This window comes from Ammospiza nelsoni, chromosome 5 (assembly GCF_027579445.1).
Source record: "Ammospiza nelsoni isolate bAmmNel1 chromosome 5, bAmmNel1.pri, whole genome shotgun sequence".
NCBI classification, from domain to species: Eukaryota; Metazoa; Chordata; class Aves; order Passeriformes; family Passerellidae; genus Ammospiza; species Ammospiza nelsoni.
In genome coordinates this window covers 15,243,911-15,261,805 of record NC_080637.1, presented here as the reverse complement: position 1 = coordinate 15,261,805, position 17,895 = coordinate 15,243,911, and the positions used below count along the sequence as shown (strand labels likewise).

General features: G+C 42.5%; 1 protein-coding gene across 2 annotated transcripts in view; it reads right to left on the bottom strand.

Annotated features, from left to right (window-relative positions):
• Positions 1-2,687: 2,687 nt before the first annotated feature.
• The window catches only part of ABCD2 (ATP binding cassette subfamily D member 2), a 42,579-nt gene continuing 27,371 nt past the window's right edge, over positions 2,688-17,895 (bottom strand). For both annotated transcript variants that reach the window (XM_059471612.1, XM_059471611.1), the window contains exons 7-10: positions 16,521-16,666; positions 9,396-9,480; positions 8,559-8,684; positions 2,688-6,988 (exon numbers count right to left, since the gene is read on the bottom strand). In XM_059471612.1, coding sequence (XP_059327595.1) covers positions 6,778-6,988; positions 8,559-8,684; positions 9,396-9,480; positions 16,521-16,666 — 568 coding nt within the window. In that variant the 3' untranslated portion in view covers positions 2,688-6,777. The remainder of the gene's footprint in view (positions 6,989-8,558; positions 8,685-9,395; positions 9,481-16,520; positions 16,667-17,895) is intronic.

Below are 17,895 nucleotides of genomic sequence, written 5' to 3'. Positions count from 1 at the left end.
GATTTGGGCCCATCTGGTTTGTCTCTAAGATGCCTTTGAGGCAAAATAGGAGTGAAAGCCAAGAGAGTGAGAAGATTTTTTAGGAAATAATCCTTTTTTGGAGGGGAAGGGGTTGGAAAGTTTGGAGCCCATGCCCCCAGAGGCACTCAGAGGGGCAGAAGAGCACCTTGATGGTGAACCAGCTCTCGCCAGAACAGCTCCATCCTTGCCCAGTGTCAGAGCAGGGGAGAGGGTCTCAGCAAATTGACAGTACCACATCAGATCAATTACAGGAACATCCATCAGGCTCATTTTTTAGAAACAGATACTTTTTAATACCTTTAAAACTGATGTTGCCACTGTTGGTTTTTTGGTTTGGTTTTTTTTTCCTGGTTGCGAATTAAATCCTCTGCCAGACAGAAGCAGTTTTCAGCCCATGACTTGAAAGAGGAATTGAACATCCCTTCAGAAGTCCCTGGAAAGAAGTCCTTACAAAGGAAGTGCAGTCATCCTCCCAGGCCGGATTACCTTGCTTCCACTTTCATCTTGGTGTGAAATACATTATTCACTCTCTTTTTCACCCATAATAATTTAAGCCAGACTCTAATAAACAGAGTCCTCATCCTCTGATGCTCAGCAATGAGCCACATGGCACATACATAAGGGAACATTGGCAATTAGACAGGAGTTGAATTCTCTGTAACATGATTACAGTACAAAAATAGGCCAGCAAGACAGGGTGGGAAGGAAGACTCAGGGCAACCCATATAATAAAGACAGAGATCTCCAAGCACACCAGCACAGCGAACACCAACTGATAAAGAAGTATCTCATAAACTTGATGTATTTATAGCCCACTGTGGCTACAGTTGAAGAGAACATTTTAACCGAGAACAAGAATATTGGAATTACTGAATGCATTTTTTTGGTTGCTTTAAATATTAAATAGATTGGGTTTGCTTCAATATCATATTATTTAAGGTAAAAATAATTTCTAATTCCCAAAGACTCAAGTCTTTATGAAAAGCATTGTGAATCTATTTGAAATGAAACTCTAAAATCCAACAAATATGAACTCTCTTTCAAAGACATTTCAATCTAAATGATTTTTATAACAATTTTTTTTCATGCTAGAGTTGATCAATAAATGAGTGGGTTTGTATTTTTGTTTGTGTTATCCTAGAAATTCTTTGTCAGAGACATCTTGTCTTTGTATATTTGATGACAACAAAAGAAAACTAATGTACTATTGCACAATTACTTTATTTCCAAGACAGGTTTCATTATTCTCTTTTTCTAACATCGGGCTCCTCCCAGTCGAGACTCTTCTGGACTGTTTTTTCCCAGAGCTCATCCCAGCCTGGTGTTTACTGGGAGCCCAGCCCCTGGACCCAGCTGGCTCCTCAGCCCTGCATCAGCCACCATCACAATCTCTTTCTCCCTTTTTTAATTACCTGGTTAAGACCAGATTGTTCAGACACATCAGACTTGCACTGAGTCAGTGCAGTATTTTTTAAAAGTCACTGTTATGCTCTCAGAGATGGTATCACATTAGGTTAAAGACACTAATTTAAAAAATACAAAGCAGGTGCAGCAGAATGAGCTATAATCAGAAATAATACAGAGACAGTGTTAAGAAGTTCTTCCAGATATTCCTCCCCCAATAGAAGATTTCACCTGTGGGAAGTCTTTGAACACCTTTGCTCTGAATATTTCCTGAGTCCTTTTATCTCCCATGATGCAAGCCTTGCTATCCCTCTCTTCTGGGGATACCTAACCCTTGGGCAGAGGCTCAGGACTGACACTTCACATCAAACCCATGGCACCAGTGCTCCTGATCAGAAAGCAGGAATGCTCTCCAAGGAGTGGACACCAAAGCATTTCTTGTCAAAAAAGGTGAAACTGAAGGGCAGCCTCAGCTTTCAGCTCACCTTCTCCACTACCACAGTTTGATGCATCAGGCCCAGCCTGGTCCTACAGCCTGCCCAGAGACCCCCAGAAATGAATTTCTCATTGCTCATGTCCTGGACTTCACTCTCTGCCAGTGCTCTCCCTCTGAGTGGGTGCAGTGGCTGCAAGGGAGGCACAGGGGACTGGACTCCAGTCATCCTTAAGAATCTAATTCTCAAGTGACCACCACCTCCACTGGCACTCCCACTGCACAATCCAGGTCCTGTACCACACAGTACCTCACAGCTGGAAAGGGGCTGGACACAAGCCAGCTCTGGGTCAAGGCTGCTAAGGAGCCAACCAGTGCCCTCACACCCCCTAAGGAAAAACTCACTCCTCTGCTAGGCCCGTGTGAGCTCTTGCTTGTTGATGGCACTGATGCTCTGTGCATAACTGTGTCTTACAAAAACCCGAACAACAACCTTTGGGAGTGATGCTGCTGCTGCTGCGCTGCTGACAGGGTCCTCTGGCTCACTGCTTGGTGTAAAAGCCACAGCAAGGGGTGGCAGCTCTTGTCCCCTTCCTGTCATCCATCAGGTACACACCAAAGTGGATGGCATGAAAAATGAGATACCTCACAGCAGCCTTCGATGCCAGCCTGACCTAGGAATGAAATACTTGTTTTAACTTGAAAATGCACAGCATCCACCCCAGCTTTCCTGCTCCGTCACAGAAACAAGGGCTGGGAAAGGACTCCCAGAGCACACGCAGGCAGGTCCTGACTGCTTTGTGAATGACTCATAAGGAACACTGTAAACTGAAAGTAAATGCAACATGTTTTATTTCAGATTGGAATAAATTACAACTGTAAAGCATATTTTATTGCTTTATAAATTGTCTGCTCTTAAAAGGCATTAATATCAAACATAAACAAAACAAAGACACATTTGATTAACAGTTCAGTTCTCCTAAGCTTCAAGAACAGCTCAGTAGGGGGATTTCTTTATATGATTGGCTCAGAAATTTGACTTTGACATGCATTATCACCATTCATAAGTTTGAGTGGACTGTAGATGTGTTCATTTGCTTTAAGATATAACTTTCTCTAAAATATCCCATTCAGTACCCAGTCCTTCATTCCCTACTCAAATACAAATGCCACTGCTTTTGAAAAATTCCTTTAAACATATGTGAGGTTTTCTGTCCCTGCAGAAGGAGGACTTCCAAGTCCAAACCAAGAATGAGTCTGACCCCAAAACTAAGTAAAAAACAAAGTCCTCCCAGGTTAAAATAGTGAAATCCCTCACACAAAAATTGTGTCCTTTACACACTGAAGTGAAGAACTCGTATTTTTGTTGTACAGATCCCACCTGCCTGAAGCAGGTATGAATGCTGCCCATCACCTGTGCAAACAGACTTGTAGGTGCAACAGCCCCAGGCAATCCAGTGTGCCCTGAGCCCAGGGGAGTGAGAGGGTGCGCTCAGCACTGGGCAGAACCCAGCCCTGAATGCACAGACACCATGACAGGGTCTGGCCAGCTCCAGACAGGTATGACAGGCAGAAAGGAGGCCAAAACTCACTTCCTCAGCCTCCTGGGGAGCCACAGCTCCTCAACACCAAAAAGGGAATGGACATTCATAAGCAGCTCTCATTGCACCACAAGAAAGCTTCCACCAAGGTATCCTGTCCCACTCTGACCCTCTTGCATTGCCAGGGCCATGTGCTGCCCATGCCCTGGCTGCAGAACAGTTCTCCCGAGCCATTCCTGAGCAGGGAGCATGCACCTCTGCTAGGCTGGGCCCAAAGCAGCACAAAATGAGCTGGACTATGCCCTGTAAAACTCTCCAGAAACAGAAACGGAGACTCCAGTCTCAACTGGCCCTTGGAACAGCACAGAAAGTTTGCAGAAAATACCTCCAGGGCAGCTCCTCTTCCTGCCACAAAACTAACCTGAAATATAACGAGAAATTCCTTCTAAAACCAGCCAGGTATCACTCAGGAAGTTCCTGTTTAGAGAAGTGTTTTTTCTCAGAGTGGCCTCTAATGTTCTTGCCATGCCTACAGGAACACAAACAGCTGAGTGAGTTGCTGGAGTATTTTACACCATACAGCTGAATGGGAATGGTTGTCTATTACTGGATCCAAGAAATAAATGCTGAACTTCAAAGAAAATACTATGAGATTGATCCAGGTCTGATTTTAGTTTTCATCAAAATTTCATAACATTAAAATTCATAACATCAAAATTTCAGTAACATATATAAATTTCATATGTTTTATGTATAATCTCATTTTAAAAAAAAAACAGCAAACAGACTTTCTTTTACTAAGCATGTTTTCCTCAGAAGAGATTTGTTTTGTGCCATGAGGGATATCCAACTTTGATCTTTGTAAGGCATACAGCAGATTTCAGGTGCTGCCTTTAATGGCTCCCAGCAAGTCAAACACGGGCAGGGCTTTGGTGGGATATCTGGAGCTGTGCCAAACTGGGCCAATTCTTCAGCACCTTTCAGTATCCCACACATTCAGGGAGTGGATAACCCTGGTTTAGTTCCCAGCCACAGGTTAAAGTGCTTAATGGAGAGGTGGGGAACAGCAATGCCCCTTGCTCCACCTCAGGTCCTGGCTTGGGAAAGGCTTGTGGGAAAGTGGCTTTGGGGCTGCCTTGTGCTAGCAGGATGCTCTGCAGCTGGGACAGGGGGATGTGCATGGTGTGCCCTGATTCATCTCATCTTAGAGAAACATCAATCAGAAACCTGCAAGCTTTTACACTCATCAGTCATCTCAGTTATGCTCACTGAGAACAGATTCTTGGCTGACTTCTTTTTTTCCTTAGCAGTTATGAATTTTGCTTTGATGATGAGAAAGGGGAAAGCTCACCTCGAGGGAGAGGGACAAGCACAGACATTTGCAAATTAAAATGCACACACTTGTCAGGCACCCCAGCAGTGACCTCCATCTGTGCCTTACGACACAACATCTTATTATCTTGAACCTTCATTTTTCAGCCTTTCAAAGGTTCCTAGGAGCATTCCTTTCTATATCAGTGAGACGTCTCAGGGGGCTCTACAGGAAAAAACTAATGAAAGGAACCAACTGTTGTCACCAGGGTAAATTACAGGGTTACATTCAGGCTACAGACACTGGAGGGAGCAGACTTGCTCCATTTTCTGGTGCAAATGCCATACCAAGCAGTGAGCTGAGCACACTGAGAAGGAATATGGGCTAATGGTTAGTGCACTGGAATGGGATTTGGCAGATGGAGGTAATTCATCTTCCTCTTTTTCCTGATGCAATCAGAAAAAAAGAAGCAGGTTATATTAACATTAGGGTGCTCAAACATTACCAGCTCAACAAATGCCCCTAAAATATTTATCCTCTCCAAACAGCTCTTAGCAGTTTATGCACTGCCTCTCAGACTAAGAACAACAGATAGAAATCTTCTAAGGAATCACACATTTCTAGGGAAAAAAAAAAAACAACAAACTTCAGGATTGCTACATCTTGGCTAAGGCTCATTTGCCCATCTGCAAAGGTTCTTTCCCCTCCTGATCTTCACTCCTGAGCTGCCCCTTTGCTGTGCACTTGCACTCAGAGAGAACAGGACCTCCTAAATACATTCACATCTTCATTTCTAATTCTCCAGCTTTTGCATTCAGCAAGGCACTCGGGCCAGCACTGTCTCAGGGTCTCAGGCAGTTCTGTTAAAGCACATTCTGACTGACTGGGGACCTGAGCTGAAAAGCTGATGGGACAAGCAGTGAGTGCATCTGAAAGCAAGGCTGTTACCCAGTCCATTTGCTCACAGGGAGGGCAGTGTTCAGTCACTCCACCAAAATATGGCAGGTATATTCATTAGTGGTTACCAAATGCTCTAACTTTTCACAGACCTTTGTAAGTGCATTTCATTTGGCAGGATAGCCATGCCTGAGAATTCAGCATATTGTTAGAAACTGCCATTTGCTTCTCCTACAGTCCTTCCCACCACAAAGTGTCTCATGGAACAAACAAGTGTCTATACTGTGATTATGCCAAAGGAGGAACTGGGTCAGACATGGGTGCCAGCTGGATTGGACCCATAGAGAAGATGAATGATTTAGTCAAGCCAAAACGAAGTCACTTGATGCCAGGCCCAGTGCTCCATCCACACCACCAGAGGTTACCAAGTGAGGGACATAAATAATCCCCTAAAGGAACTGATGTATCATGAAGGGCAAAGAGCCTCTGAAGCTATGTGTAATGGCATAAAGCACAAGTATATTACATGTTCAGCCCTGTCCCTGCTTCTCTGTCATGAGGGCAGTGGCTTGCTCAGACAGTTGTCTTCTGGTCAGCCTATTACATTATTTCCTATGGAAATGCAGGTAAAGGCATGTATACTATTCAGTAGTAGAACAGAAATCTTGTTTTACACAGGCTGAGAGAATGTTCCTTGTACCCAAATGAGATTTTTGCATGCATCTGCATACTCACCCAGAGAGTGCCCCTGCTGTGCTCCATGCCTGAGTGTCATGCCCGGCTGCTCTGCGTAGCAGGCACGTCATTCGCACACAGTGACTGGTACAAGAGCACATTCTGCAGGCCAAGTTCCAGGCAAAAATTCACCTATAAACCCTAAGAGTGTTGGTCGTTTCTTGCAGTGAATTGGGCTTTCACTAGGAATTAACATAAGCTTTAATGACTAATCTTATACTCTGTGCACTTGCTTACTTTCTTTTCACAGTTCAACCACTTTCCTCCCTAATACTAAAACACTGAAGTCTTACATAGCATTCAGAGCATTATTTTCTGCTGGCTGTGTTTTGCTATGCTCTAAGCCTCTGTCACAATGCATGCAAAGGATAATGGCTGAATTTGTAATGCTTTTAACTAAAAAAATATTTTTAAAAACATAAACCATAAATTATTTATTCTTCTTTGTCCATTGTTTTAAGCACTGAATCTTCTCCCAGGATTTTACACAGTTCATTGAGTCTCTGCTGCATTTTAGGAATGCCTGCAAGCTGGGATTCCAGTCTCTGTTTTTCCTCACTCAGTGACAAACGGATAGCGGTGTCCAGCTGCTCGAAACGCCATCCCCCTTGTCCATCAAACTGCAGCAAGTGAGTGTGGTACTTCCTGCAGCAGAAATTGAAACATTAGCAATGGCTCAGGGAAAAGATGCTTCCTTCTTGCATGCAAATTTGGATGTATGTGTCTCTTTTCAAAGGTGTCTCCAAGGAATTTGAGCTGCCCAGCTCTGGATCACTGGGTAAGACTTTTTTATTCAAAGACTCGTGATCCCAGGACACTCTTTCATAAGGGATTTGGGTATTTCAAAGCCTGTCACCAGGACTGCCCCAGGCCAATAGTGAAATTCAGCGGGTGCCAGCTGGAAGCAACAACACTGGTGTGAGCTCCCAGCAGGGGCAATCATTGCCTCTGCAGCCCAGGCTCTGAGCCCCTTTCCTGCAGGGATGCTGGCAGGAGTGGGCAGCAGGGCCATGGAAGGTCCACTCATCACCTGCTGTCCCTCTTACTGCCTCTTTCTCAGAAGCATTGTTGGCAGCTACAGCTGCCTTCACTACAACTTTATCAGATGCCTTTTTCCCCAGGAGCTAGAACAGCAGCATCAGACAAGGTTCATTTCTCCCTCAGGAATTCTAGTCCCAGTTTTTTTATTTACCTCCCTTTCTGATAGATATCTTACCTCCTTAGCAGCAAATACAGTGAAGCAGGCATGATGCACCTGATCCTACTGATAAAACTCAAGTTTGTTTAAATTACACCTCAGTTTGTTCCCCTGTGTCTTATAAGGTTGGCTAAAGGTAACTTTATTCCTAAAACATGGTTCAATTTGCAAGGGGCCAAAATAAAAAAGTCTGTATAGGAGTAACTGATCTTTCAGGGAGTATCAGGGTGTGTGCATTGAAAATATTCAAAGGTGTACATGTGGAGTTTGTCAGGACCTGACAAAACATTTTTCAGGAGGTGCCAGAGGAAGGGCAAAGAGTTCTCTCAGAGCTGCTGGTATGACTGTGTAATTTATAACTATAAATTATAGGAGGTAAAATGCATCATAAAACACTGACTGTAAATCTCATCCAGGGAATGTCAGAACTTTAGTAAACCCAATGGCTTATGACAAGGGACTGAAAAGAGACTCATCTCCAGACTAATATCCACCACTTTTTGCCTACTGTCCTTTTTAACCCATCCTTCTATTTTTCCACCACCAAACTCCCAAAAAATCAAGAAGCCAAATGCTGCAGATAGAGGACACAATTGTTATATACAAACATAGTATTCCTGTGGAAGAATGTAGAAGTTTAACCACCTGCAATGTTTCCCATCTTCTCCCTGTACTGGTAAACTCCCCCAGGACACCTCATGTATCTAGTCACCTTTACAGAATAATCTGGTGATACCTGTTGCGGCTGTGGCATAGCCTAATTAATTACCTCTTAGACATTTGCATATTAATTACTGATACACATTAGAAAAAGAGGAGGCATGAAAAAATACCTTTCAAAGAATGAAAAAAATCCATTTTAAATTAATTTACATCACTACTGTTGTAGACAACTTATCTTAGAAACTGCAGTAGATATTGACTAAACAACTGCCCCAGTAAAAAGAATAAAGACCAATCCACTGCTTGTCAGAGAGCTAAAAGCAAGGAGCATGATACAGCCCTGCATATACTTACCAAAGAGAAGGTCTGTGTGTTATGGAAAGCAGGGATATCCCAGCAGCTTTTGCAGCTTGGAATATCTTTCCTTCGACATCAATGCTCACAGCACTCGTACATTCATCCAGCAATGCATATTTTGGCCTTTTAAAAGTAGAAAAAGAACATTATTCTTCTAGGTTTTGGACAGTACTCCCATGTACAAGGTTTAATTGAAAGAACAACAGGAAGTAGTGAGCTATTTTTGCCAGACAGCTGTCCCTTATTTACAGCTGGAAGCTGGCTAGAAACAACATGAAGTTTCCATGCATTATTCAGGTGAAAAGAAAACTTCCAGGAAAAATGGGGTTTATTTCCTGTCCCATTTGAGTACACAGTGATCTAACTGCTATGTCCTAGTCTGACCTAGCATTATTTTGTACTCATCAAGTCATGCAGTTGCTAAAGCCAGCTTGAAGCTTCCTATCCACTGCTATGTAAGGACTGGCTTTATGTGCTTGCAGTCTCCAAAATCAAAAATGGTTAAGGAGCTTGGCTTTCAAACTCCAAGAGCTTCTTGCAACAGTCCATCACACTTTGGGAACATTTGTAGAAGGGAAAATGCTTGTACCTGAGATGTTACAGAATGAAATATCTGAAAAAGGTAATGCTATGTTGCCAAAAGCAAAGCTTAAGAAGACCAAAACCAAAGACAGAGCTTGAATGAATAAACAACAAGATTTATGCAGGTTCTATGCTAGACAGTGCTGCATATTGCATGCAGATTATAGTCTACCACTGCTCAAACTGTAAAAGGATCTGCAAAGCTCCTTCTCATTTTCAAATGCTTCTTAAGGAATGAACCATAACACTTACTTGTGGTAAAACATCCGGGCCATGCCCATCCTTTGTTTTTCTCCTCCTGATAAGACATCTTTCCAATCCATGATAGCATCCCAGCCTTTTTAAAAAAATGCAAACAAAAATGAGTCAGGACAATATAAGTTAATGTAAGAAATGCAGCTTCACTTGCAGGACTTCTGCAATCTCTAACCTGAATCAAAAAGAGCATTTCAACTGCAGAAGAGACAGCTCAGGCCACTGAATCACATCTTCTGAAATACCTCAATGCCTATCCACTGGCAATCAACTGGAAAAATGTCCCTTATATCATGACAAATTTGAAAGTGAAATTTAGACTTTTTGGTCATATAGATATTTTCAAAAAACTTTATTTACCACCTCTTTGAAAAAAACTCTTTGACTTGTATATAACTAGTAATTTTATTCTGTCATACTTGTTTCATGGAACAATTCATACTTGTTTCATGGAACAGTTCTCTGTTTTTTCTTGAAAGGTATGAGTGGAAATTTAAAAGCAAAGTAAAAGAAATAGAATGTAAAAAATAAAGAGCAATGTCAGACTGCACTCACTACTGTAGCCAAAGAAAACTGTCAGAAACACAACTGCAGACAAAGGGATGTATCCATGAGCACAGACAGGCAGCAAAACTGCAATCAGGCAGGAGAATCTTCTACAAAAATTTTCTAGTACCTTGTATTTAAAAATAACCCACAACTGCTATAACATGAGGTATCCTTATTTAATATTCTGCATGATCTCTAAATTATTTATTTCTTTATCACTTTCAGGTACATGCAACAAGCATGAAGTATTTTATCTGTAATCTTACAGCAGACCAGTGTTCTGTGAGTACTTGGGCATGATTAATTCCTCCTATAGAAAAAAATAAAGTAACAAATTGCCTTACTGAAAATAAGTTTTCAGTCAAACAATCCAGATGGATAGAGTAGCAAAATAGATAAGTTTTCAAAAAGAACAGTGTAGATGTAGCAAAAAAAATCTGGTAAGACATTTTTCTCAACAGATCATCTATTCATGAGGCAAGCAGCTGAAGTAGGGCTGAGAGGAAGAGAACATTTTCTCAGATCAGCCCCAGAAATACTGTAACTAAAAAGTTAATAACACAGTCAAAATCCCTTTTCTGCCACTGCCAAACTTAAAAAAAAAATATTTGCCAGAAAAGACTATAAATAGGATAAAGCAAGGAGGGTGGGCTGTGTTATTTCTGATACCTGAACAATTATGAGACAATGGGGCTTGTGAAGGTGCAGGAGGCTTGGAGCACTGCTCTGCCTGTGCTTGGTGCTATACCAGGGCTTGGCAGGACTGAACAAAACATCAGTGAAATATCTGATGGGGAGCTGTGTGATCAAAACCAGTAATTGATAATGACAGAGACTAAATTTCATTGCTCTACATAAAATTAGAAAATGTAAAGTAATGATTTTTAAAGAAATATTCATAAAGTTAGATTAAAAAAACAGGCATATGTAAGAAAGACATCACCTTTAGTGATCCTATAGGTTTTCCCTGTTTTCCTTCCATTCTTGTTAAAGGATGCCAGTGGTAGCCTCCCAGGAGCACATAAAGTGCTTTCTATCAGCTGGCTCCAATAAAGATGGAGCTGTGTTGTGATTAACTGAATCACCATTTGGATTTACTCTGGTAAAGGGAACAGATACACACAGGCTGCTATTGCTGAGCAGTCCCAGTGCTGGGACCTCACAGAGAGCTGGAGTGCTCTTCCACCAACACCTGAGCCTCCAAAAAGCACTGTAAAACACCTGGAGCACTCCCTTTTGGCAAGGGGTTCTGGCAAGGCATGGGAACGGTTCTTCAAAAAAGCCATAGAAACAACTATGCTTCTAAAGACAACACTCAAGGTGCTGCTTATGTTCTGTTATTTTAAAGCTGAGAATACAGATGAGTTTCAGGACCTGGATCTGAGCTGGGGTGTGGGTGGGGGTGCACATGTGCCTGGGGAAGCAGTGCCTGTGTTCATACAGTTTCTTCCTGATCAGCTGGTTTATAAAGGCTTATTAAAAGACAAAAAAGGGAATGAAGTTCAGAAAGAACCATCCTCTTGTCAGCAAAAGAATTCTATTATCTACTCTAAAGGTGTAAGATTTAACCTTTTAATTTACCAGGATACAACGGTCATCTCTGTGGTTACTTCAACTTACATGCTAACTGAGTACGACATGTGCATCTTGTCTCTTCCTGCCTGGCACCCTCCCTGAACTCTCCTATTTTCCACATGGAATGCCTCAAACAACAGATAAGGAAGTGTGGAATTTTATATTATCCCTTTAAAAAACTCTTTTCTAATGTCTAAATAATTTCATCTGAACACTTAGGCATTGTAACTCACGCTAAACTGACTCCCCCCTGTCTGTGAACAATAGTGCACCTACTTGTCTCCTGTTTCTTCCTGCTGACATGGCACAGGTCAGTGAAGGTACTTAAGTATTCTGGAAATAACAGCCAAGTCAGTGGCTTAGGTCACCCATAACTACATCCACTTCAGAAATGAAGAAATGAAATGGCTCGCACATGAATGCAGCACAAACCTCTCAGTAAGTGCAAGCACAATCCTGGCTTTCAGAGTCCAAATTCCTAGCCCACCTTCTGGTTATGGCTTTTGCAGCCAGTAAGACAAAGAGCACGTTTAATGTGCTGGGGCACAGTAACAGCAGCAGAAATACATACAGCTGCCTGCAAAAACTAGTGATAGCCTTAGGATAGCAGCATTTCATTTTCTGGCATGGCTTCTTTTATAATTCCTTTATCTCAATTTTCTGAAGGAAAATGCAAGCTGTATTTGGCAAAACCCAAACAGGTTACTTCTGGGATCCACAGTTCTCTGCATCCTTCATCCTTGTGAATCCTTGCATTTTCATGCAAGAATGAGCATTCAGCTGCCATGAAAAGATAAGCTTAAAAGTTCCTTTTTCAGATCTACATTCCAAAGCACCTTATCAGACATGGACTGAAGGACAGAAGAAAGGCTAACACAGCAGATCACAGCCAGAGAGTCCACCCCTGCTGAGCTTTTGGGCTGGAAGCCTTTTTCACTGTGTTTGTAAAGAGAGCCCAGTGCTGTGCAGGATGAATATGCAAGGACAACCCATAGCTGAGCAAGGAACAAAGAGACCATGGATTCCATGAGCCCCAGCTCAGTAGGACACTGCAGGGATTTGTGTCTCTGGATTTCCAGAGCCACTGGAAAAGCTGGCAGAGCTCTCCAGAGTTCCTGCTGGTACCAGTAACAAAAGCAAATCCAGGGCTAAAGAGATCAGGTGAAATAATCTCAGAGAGAGGAAACGGGCTTGTCTGTCTGTTTATACACAGCCTAGCACAAAAGGTCCCTGGACAACACCCAAAGATATGACAAATGTGCAAAATAATGAGGAATAGTTATAATCTGGGGTGCTGAGAAACCATAAACAGGTTGAACTTGCTCAGTAATGTCATCAGCCCCAGCCGGACAGGCCCAGTCACGCGTGCACGGCGCAGCTCACGGCCTCACGGCTCCTCTGTGTGACAGGCTGTCAGCAGGCCAGGGCTGCCTCTCCACTGACACTTGGTAAATATTCACAGATTTTCAAAGCAGGCCACAAGGAACTACTTTATGTGTATGTACTGCATATCTGCATGCTTTTAGCCCCTATTTCTGGACATGCTTTTTCACCACACACACTGAATACAACTTCCATTTGTATGAAATTATGGCTCTGGTAGAGCTAACAACTTTACAGGTGTTGTGGGGGCACCTTACAGATAATAAAAAGCTACGTAATAAAACAGCATTTGTCTAATGTCCAGGTGGTGAGAAAAACATTAGTGTGGAAAGGAAGCTCTGCCTCCAGCAGCAAGGGGGCTACTGCCAACAGCCACTACACTGGGTTCATCGAGGGCTAGGGCTCAGGAGCATCCAGAACAGCGGTGTTGGGGAGGGGGATTGTTGTTCTGGTGGATTTGATGTATTCTGTTGATGCCAACTGAAAAATGTTTCATGAGGGTAAGACAGAAGCTAAATGCCAAATTGGGCTATTTATTTTACTTCCTTCTAACTGGGTGTCCCAGATTGCAAGGCAAGATGTATTCTATTTGTATGGCAGTTTTCCTTATCTCTGTCACAACCAATCCTCCCTCCAGGGAGACATCTGCTGATAACAGGCTATTCAATGTCACTGCATGACTGATAAGAACTATAGCATCCCATTGTGAGAGGCTCCACCCAGAGGGAGGAGCCAAGCATTCCTACCTGGATATAATCTTGAGGTTCTGGAAAGCCAGCACAGCTTCTCCACTGGATTTCCCAGAGGAACAGCAGCTGCCTCTTCAACTGGATCTTCAGAGGAAGACTCCACCCTTTCTACAGGATCCCTGCTCCAACAGAACCACACCTGACACTCCAGGAGGACTGCAGCTACATTTCCAATTGGACTGCTACCAACAACCTGACCAACAGGGTGTCAGGTTTTATTCTGACTCTGTCAGTGTTGTTTTGGTTTGCTGCATGGATTATTTTATCTTTTTATTTTCTTCCCTAATAAAGAACTGTTATTCCTGCTCTCGTATTTTTTTGCCTGAGAGCTCCTTAATTTAAAATTTATAGCAATTTGGAGGGAGGGGGTTTACAGTTTCCATTTCAGGGGAGGCTCCTGTCTTCCTTAGCAGACACCTGTCTTTTGAAACCAAGACACTGGATCAAACCTTAATGCTAGAAAAAGAGAATTTTCGTAACTGCCCATGGGGAGCAGAACAAAAAACTGAAAAGTGTCAGATTATACACACACACAACATTTGTGATCAGTGAAAGCACCAGAGGTTTATATGAGATTTTTCATTATTTCAGAAAGAAAAATGTTCCATTTTTAAGAAAAATATTTTTAGTTTAAAAATATGATTTTAAGCAAAAGAATAAAATAAAAATTGGAGTTTAAAAATGTTAGTCTACGTATAAACAAAAACTTTTGACTGCTCACTTTCAGTGAGTATTTCTGTCTTGCTGGTTCAAGAAACCCCAGAACACAAGTCTTTATCCCAGACCAGGGCAGCTTTGAAAAATAACTAAGCATATGAAATCCATGTAACGTGTCAAATCATATGTCACAGATTTCCTCTCTGCTCCTACCTTGGCACTTGTCTCCTGTAAATGCCCAAGAAGAAAAGGGAACAAGTAAGTATATTATGGTCCTAAAAACTTCCTGGTATGTGCTAATCTCTCTCCCTGTTTCCCAGCTTTACCCACTTCTGTCACTTTAGATCACAAAGCACCTAAGACACATTTTTCCCCATCATTTGTTTGTGCAAACTTCTGCACAGTGTGCCCTTATCCTGAGCTTTAGTACAGCACCAGTGAACATTAACAGTGTCCTCTAGCCCTTGTTAATAGATTGTGTGTGTTGTGCATGTGCAGTCAGATGGGCAGAAGAGCAAGAACAGGGTCAGCAATAAATACTTTCACTGGCACGGAAAGCAGCATGAGGCTGATCCAAACCTGGGCTTTCGGTGACTGTAGCCATCTTGGACATGGGGCACAGTGACTGCCCCATCAGCAGGTACACACTCCAGCTGCAGGGTCAGAAACCACAGCCATGTTCACTCACAGACTACTGGGGGGTGGCTTTGGCTGCCAAGGGTCACGTGTTGTGCAGTCCAACCACAAGTACCAGCACACAGTGAATGCACACAATCCACAGCGACTTCTTACCACCAACAATTTAACTGCTCCTCCTTTTCCAGCTGCCCATTCCAACATTCCTCCTTGTTCTTCTGCAATCTGTGCACCTCACTTATTGAAGTAATTGACTCAGGTATACTAACAGGAATAGTTATAGCGTCAGTGTAGGAAGAAGAGGCCTTCTCTGCAATTGTTCTGGTCACTGAGCTTAGCTCTGCCTACTTTTTCTTGTGTTAGAGGATCAGATTTGAATAATAACATGAATCAGAATAATGTCAGATTCTTATTTTCTGTTGTAACAGTCATTATTACATTCTTAACAAAGAAGCACTAACCCATGATGGAGAAGTATCTTTAGGTATACAATTGCTGTTGTAAATGATTACTGCTTCCCACTCTAAAATGTGCAGAAAAGACTCTGAAGTATCTACACATACTTTAGAAAAAAAAAGACAGCTTCTGCCTCTTAACAGAACAGGCTGCCATCCAGGAATGGGAATTTAGACATTGTCTTGGGATTCCCAGTGGCTTAAGCACTACTCCGTGTTGTCAGAATGATCCCGAGACTCACCAAGAACACACAAGGCAAAGGACCTGATCAAAACCAGCACTGACAGCTGGCAGAGAAAGGAAGGGTACATTCAGCATACCCCCTTAAAAGGGTCTGAAGATCCTTTTTCTTCTCTCTAAATGTTACCAACTTTGTCCTATGTCTGCTTTAAAAGCATAATGATGGGGAGGAAATTGAAATTAAAGATTAGTATCTGATAAAAACAAAAGGATAGAAATTATTACTGTGCTTGGGGAAAAAAAGCCATGAATTGCTCCAGTTCCTTAGACACAAAAGAAGCCTTTAGCATCTTGACATTTATAGCGGCAGTATATCTATACACACTGTCCCCAACTCTGAGAATAAACAACACTGAGAACACATGGCAACTCAAACAGCCAGCAGTAGATGGCAACATTCTACTGCCAGCCAGGGTTGCTTGGTTATTTTTAACTTGCTCACTCTGGTGGGGTGGTCTCAGACACCCCTTTTCAAGGCACATAGTTCTGCTGACCCCACAAACTAGGGAGGTGAAAGCAGACCTGACTCTCTCATTCACATGCTTTCAAGTTGATGTAGTCAGTGACATTACAAAGTTTTAAGGCAGTTTTTATGAAAATCAAGGAAGGTAAGTGACCCCACAATATCAGGAAAAGACTGGCCATCAGAAGACAGTGAGGATCTTCAGCTTGGGCATGGATTTACTGGGGAGGGGAGGAGCACTCAGCTCTTCTCCCTCTGTTAGCACCAGGAACAACAACCCTGTGTCTGTGTAGTTCCCACAACCACAAAGGTCTGAATCCCGTTTAGCCAGTTCAGTTAGTAAAGGTCAGTCACACTAAGACACACATGCAAGGAATGGATTTTGTCAAGTTCTTAACAAAAATATGCATTTACCTCCTTCTCTTTGAACTATGTGGTACAGATGAACCATATGCAGAATAGACTCCAGATCTTGATCTTGGTAGCCTTTCTCATGCATGTCTTCCACCGAGTCTGGATAGATGACTTGATCCCGTAGTGTTCCAATGGACATGTAGGGCCTGAGGAACAACACAGGGAAACTGCTAATCTGAGGGTGGCTTCAGGTGAGCACATCTTGCTGATTTTCTATGAACAGGGTATGAGGCTTTAAACACTATGTTGCTGAAACTGGATTTATCCAGTGGGTGAACATTTTTTTAAACTTACCTTAGGGACAATGCATTGTTTCCATAACAGTTGATTTCATGGTAACAACAAGGGTAGTGTTAGCATGGAAACAATGACAGATTAGGCAGAATAAATATCCACTTCATAACCCATTTTGAATGCTTTCACTTGGAATCAGCAGAACTATCCTGTATTCAAAGTTTGGTACACTTAAGAGATTTAGAAATTGATTTAAACACGCATGTTAAAATCAAATTGTAACAAAAACATAGTAGCTCAAACTGGTAAAGATTTCCATGGTGCAGCAGGAGACACACAAGTCAGACAAGAGAGCACTGAAAACATTGTCTGCACTGAAACCCTTCTTTCTCTACTATTCTGGAGTGCAGAAATTGAACTGGGCATAACTTAGCTGGCTCTAGAAGCCACTGTACCACCTCTGACTTGCAAAGTAGCACACATTGAAGGGGCTGATCACCTTAAACCTCCCAGCACCAGCCTCCCTTCACCAAGTACAAGGCTGTGCTGTATGTGAAGCAGCTTCTTAATCACCATATTTCCAGACCAGGTAATACCATCTGTCTTAGTCAAACAAGCTGCCTCCAATTTGAAGCCAGAGTTCCCAGCCATGGCTGGGGAATGGCTATGGCCAATTGCCACAAGGTCATGAGCTGTGCCAGCCTCTGGTACAGCCCAGGACCCAAAAATCCTCCTAGTCTCAAAACAAGAAAACTGAAAGAATAGTTTCACAGCTTTCTAAAAGACAGCAGACCATTCAGGTTAAGACAGCAAAGGCAACCTAAGACACATCTACTTGACCATTTCCTTTGCTGGTCTAAGGATTTCTTGTGAAGGACAAATATTCATCCTGTCTCACAGACACTGCTGATAGCTCTTGGAAACTGGAAACACCAGAGGAACAGTCTGTGGGATTTTGAGTTTGAAAGGGTAAGTCAGAGCCAAAGAACAGTCAGGCTCCAGACTCTGTCCTGCTTTCTGTGCCAAGTGTTCCACAACTCCCTCTGGGTTCATCTGCTAAAACAATACTAGTCTTATTAAAGCTGTAGTGCCAGGGGATGTTGATAAAGAGGAGCAGTCAAAACTGGGCCAGCAATGAGGA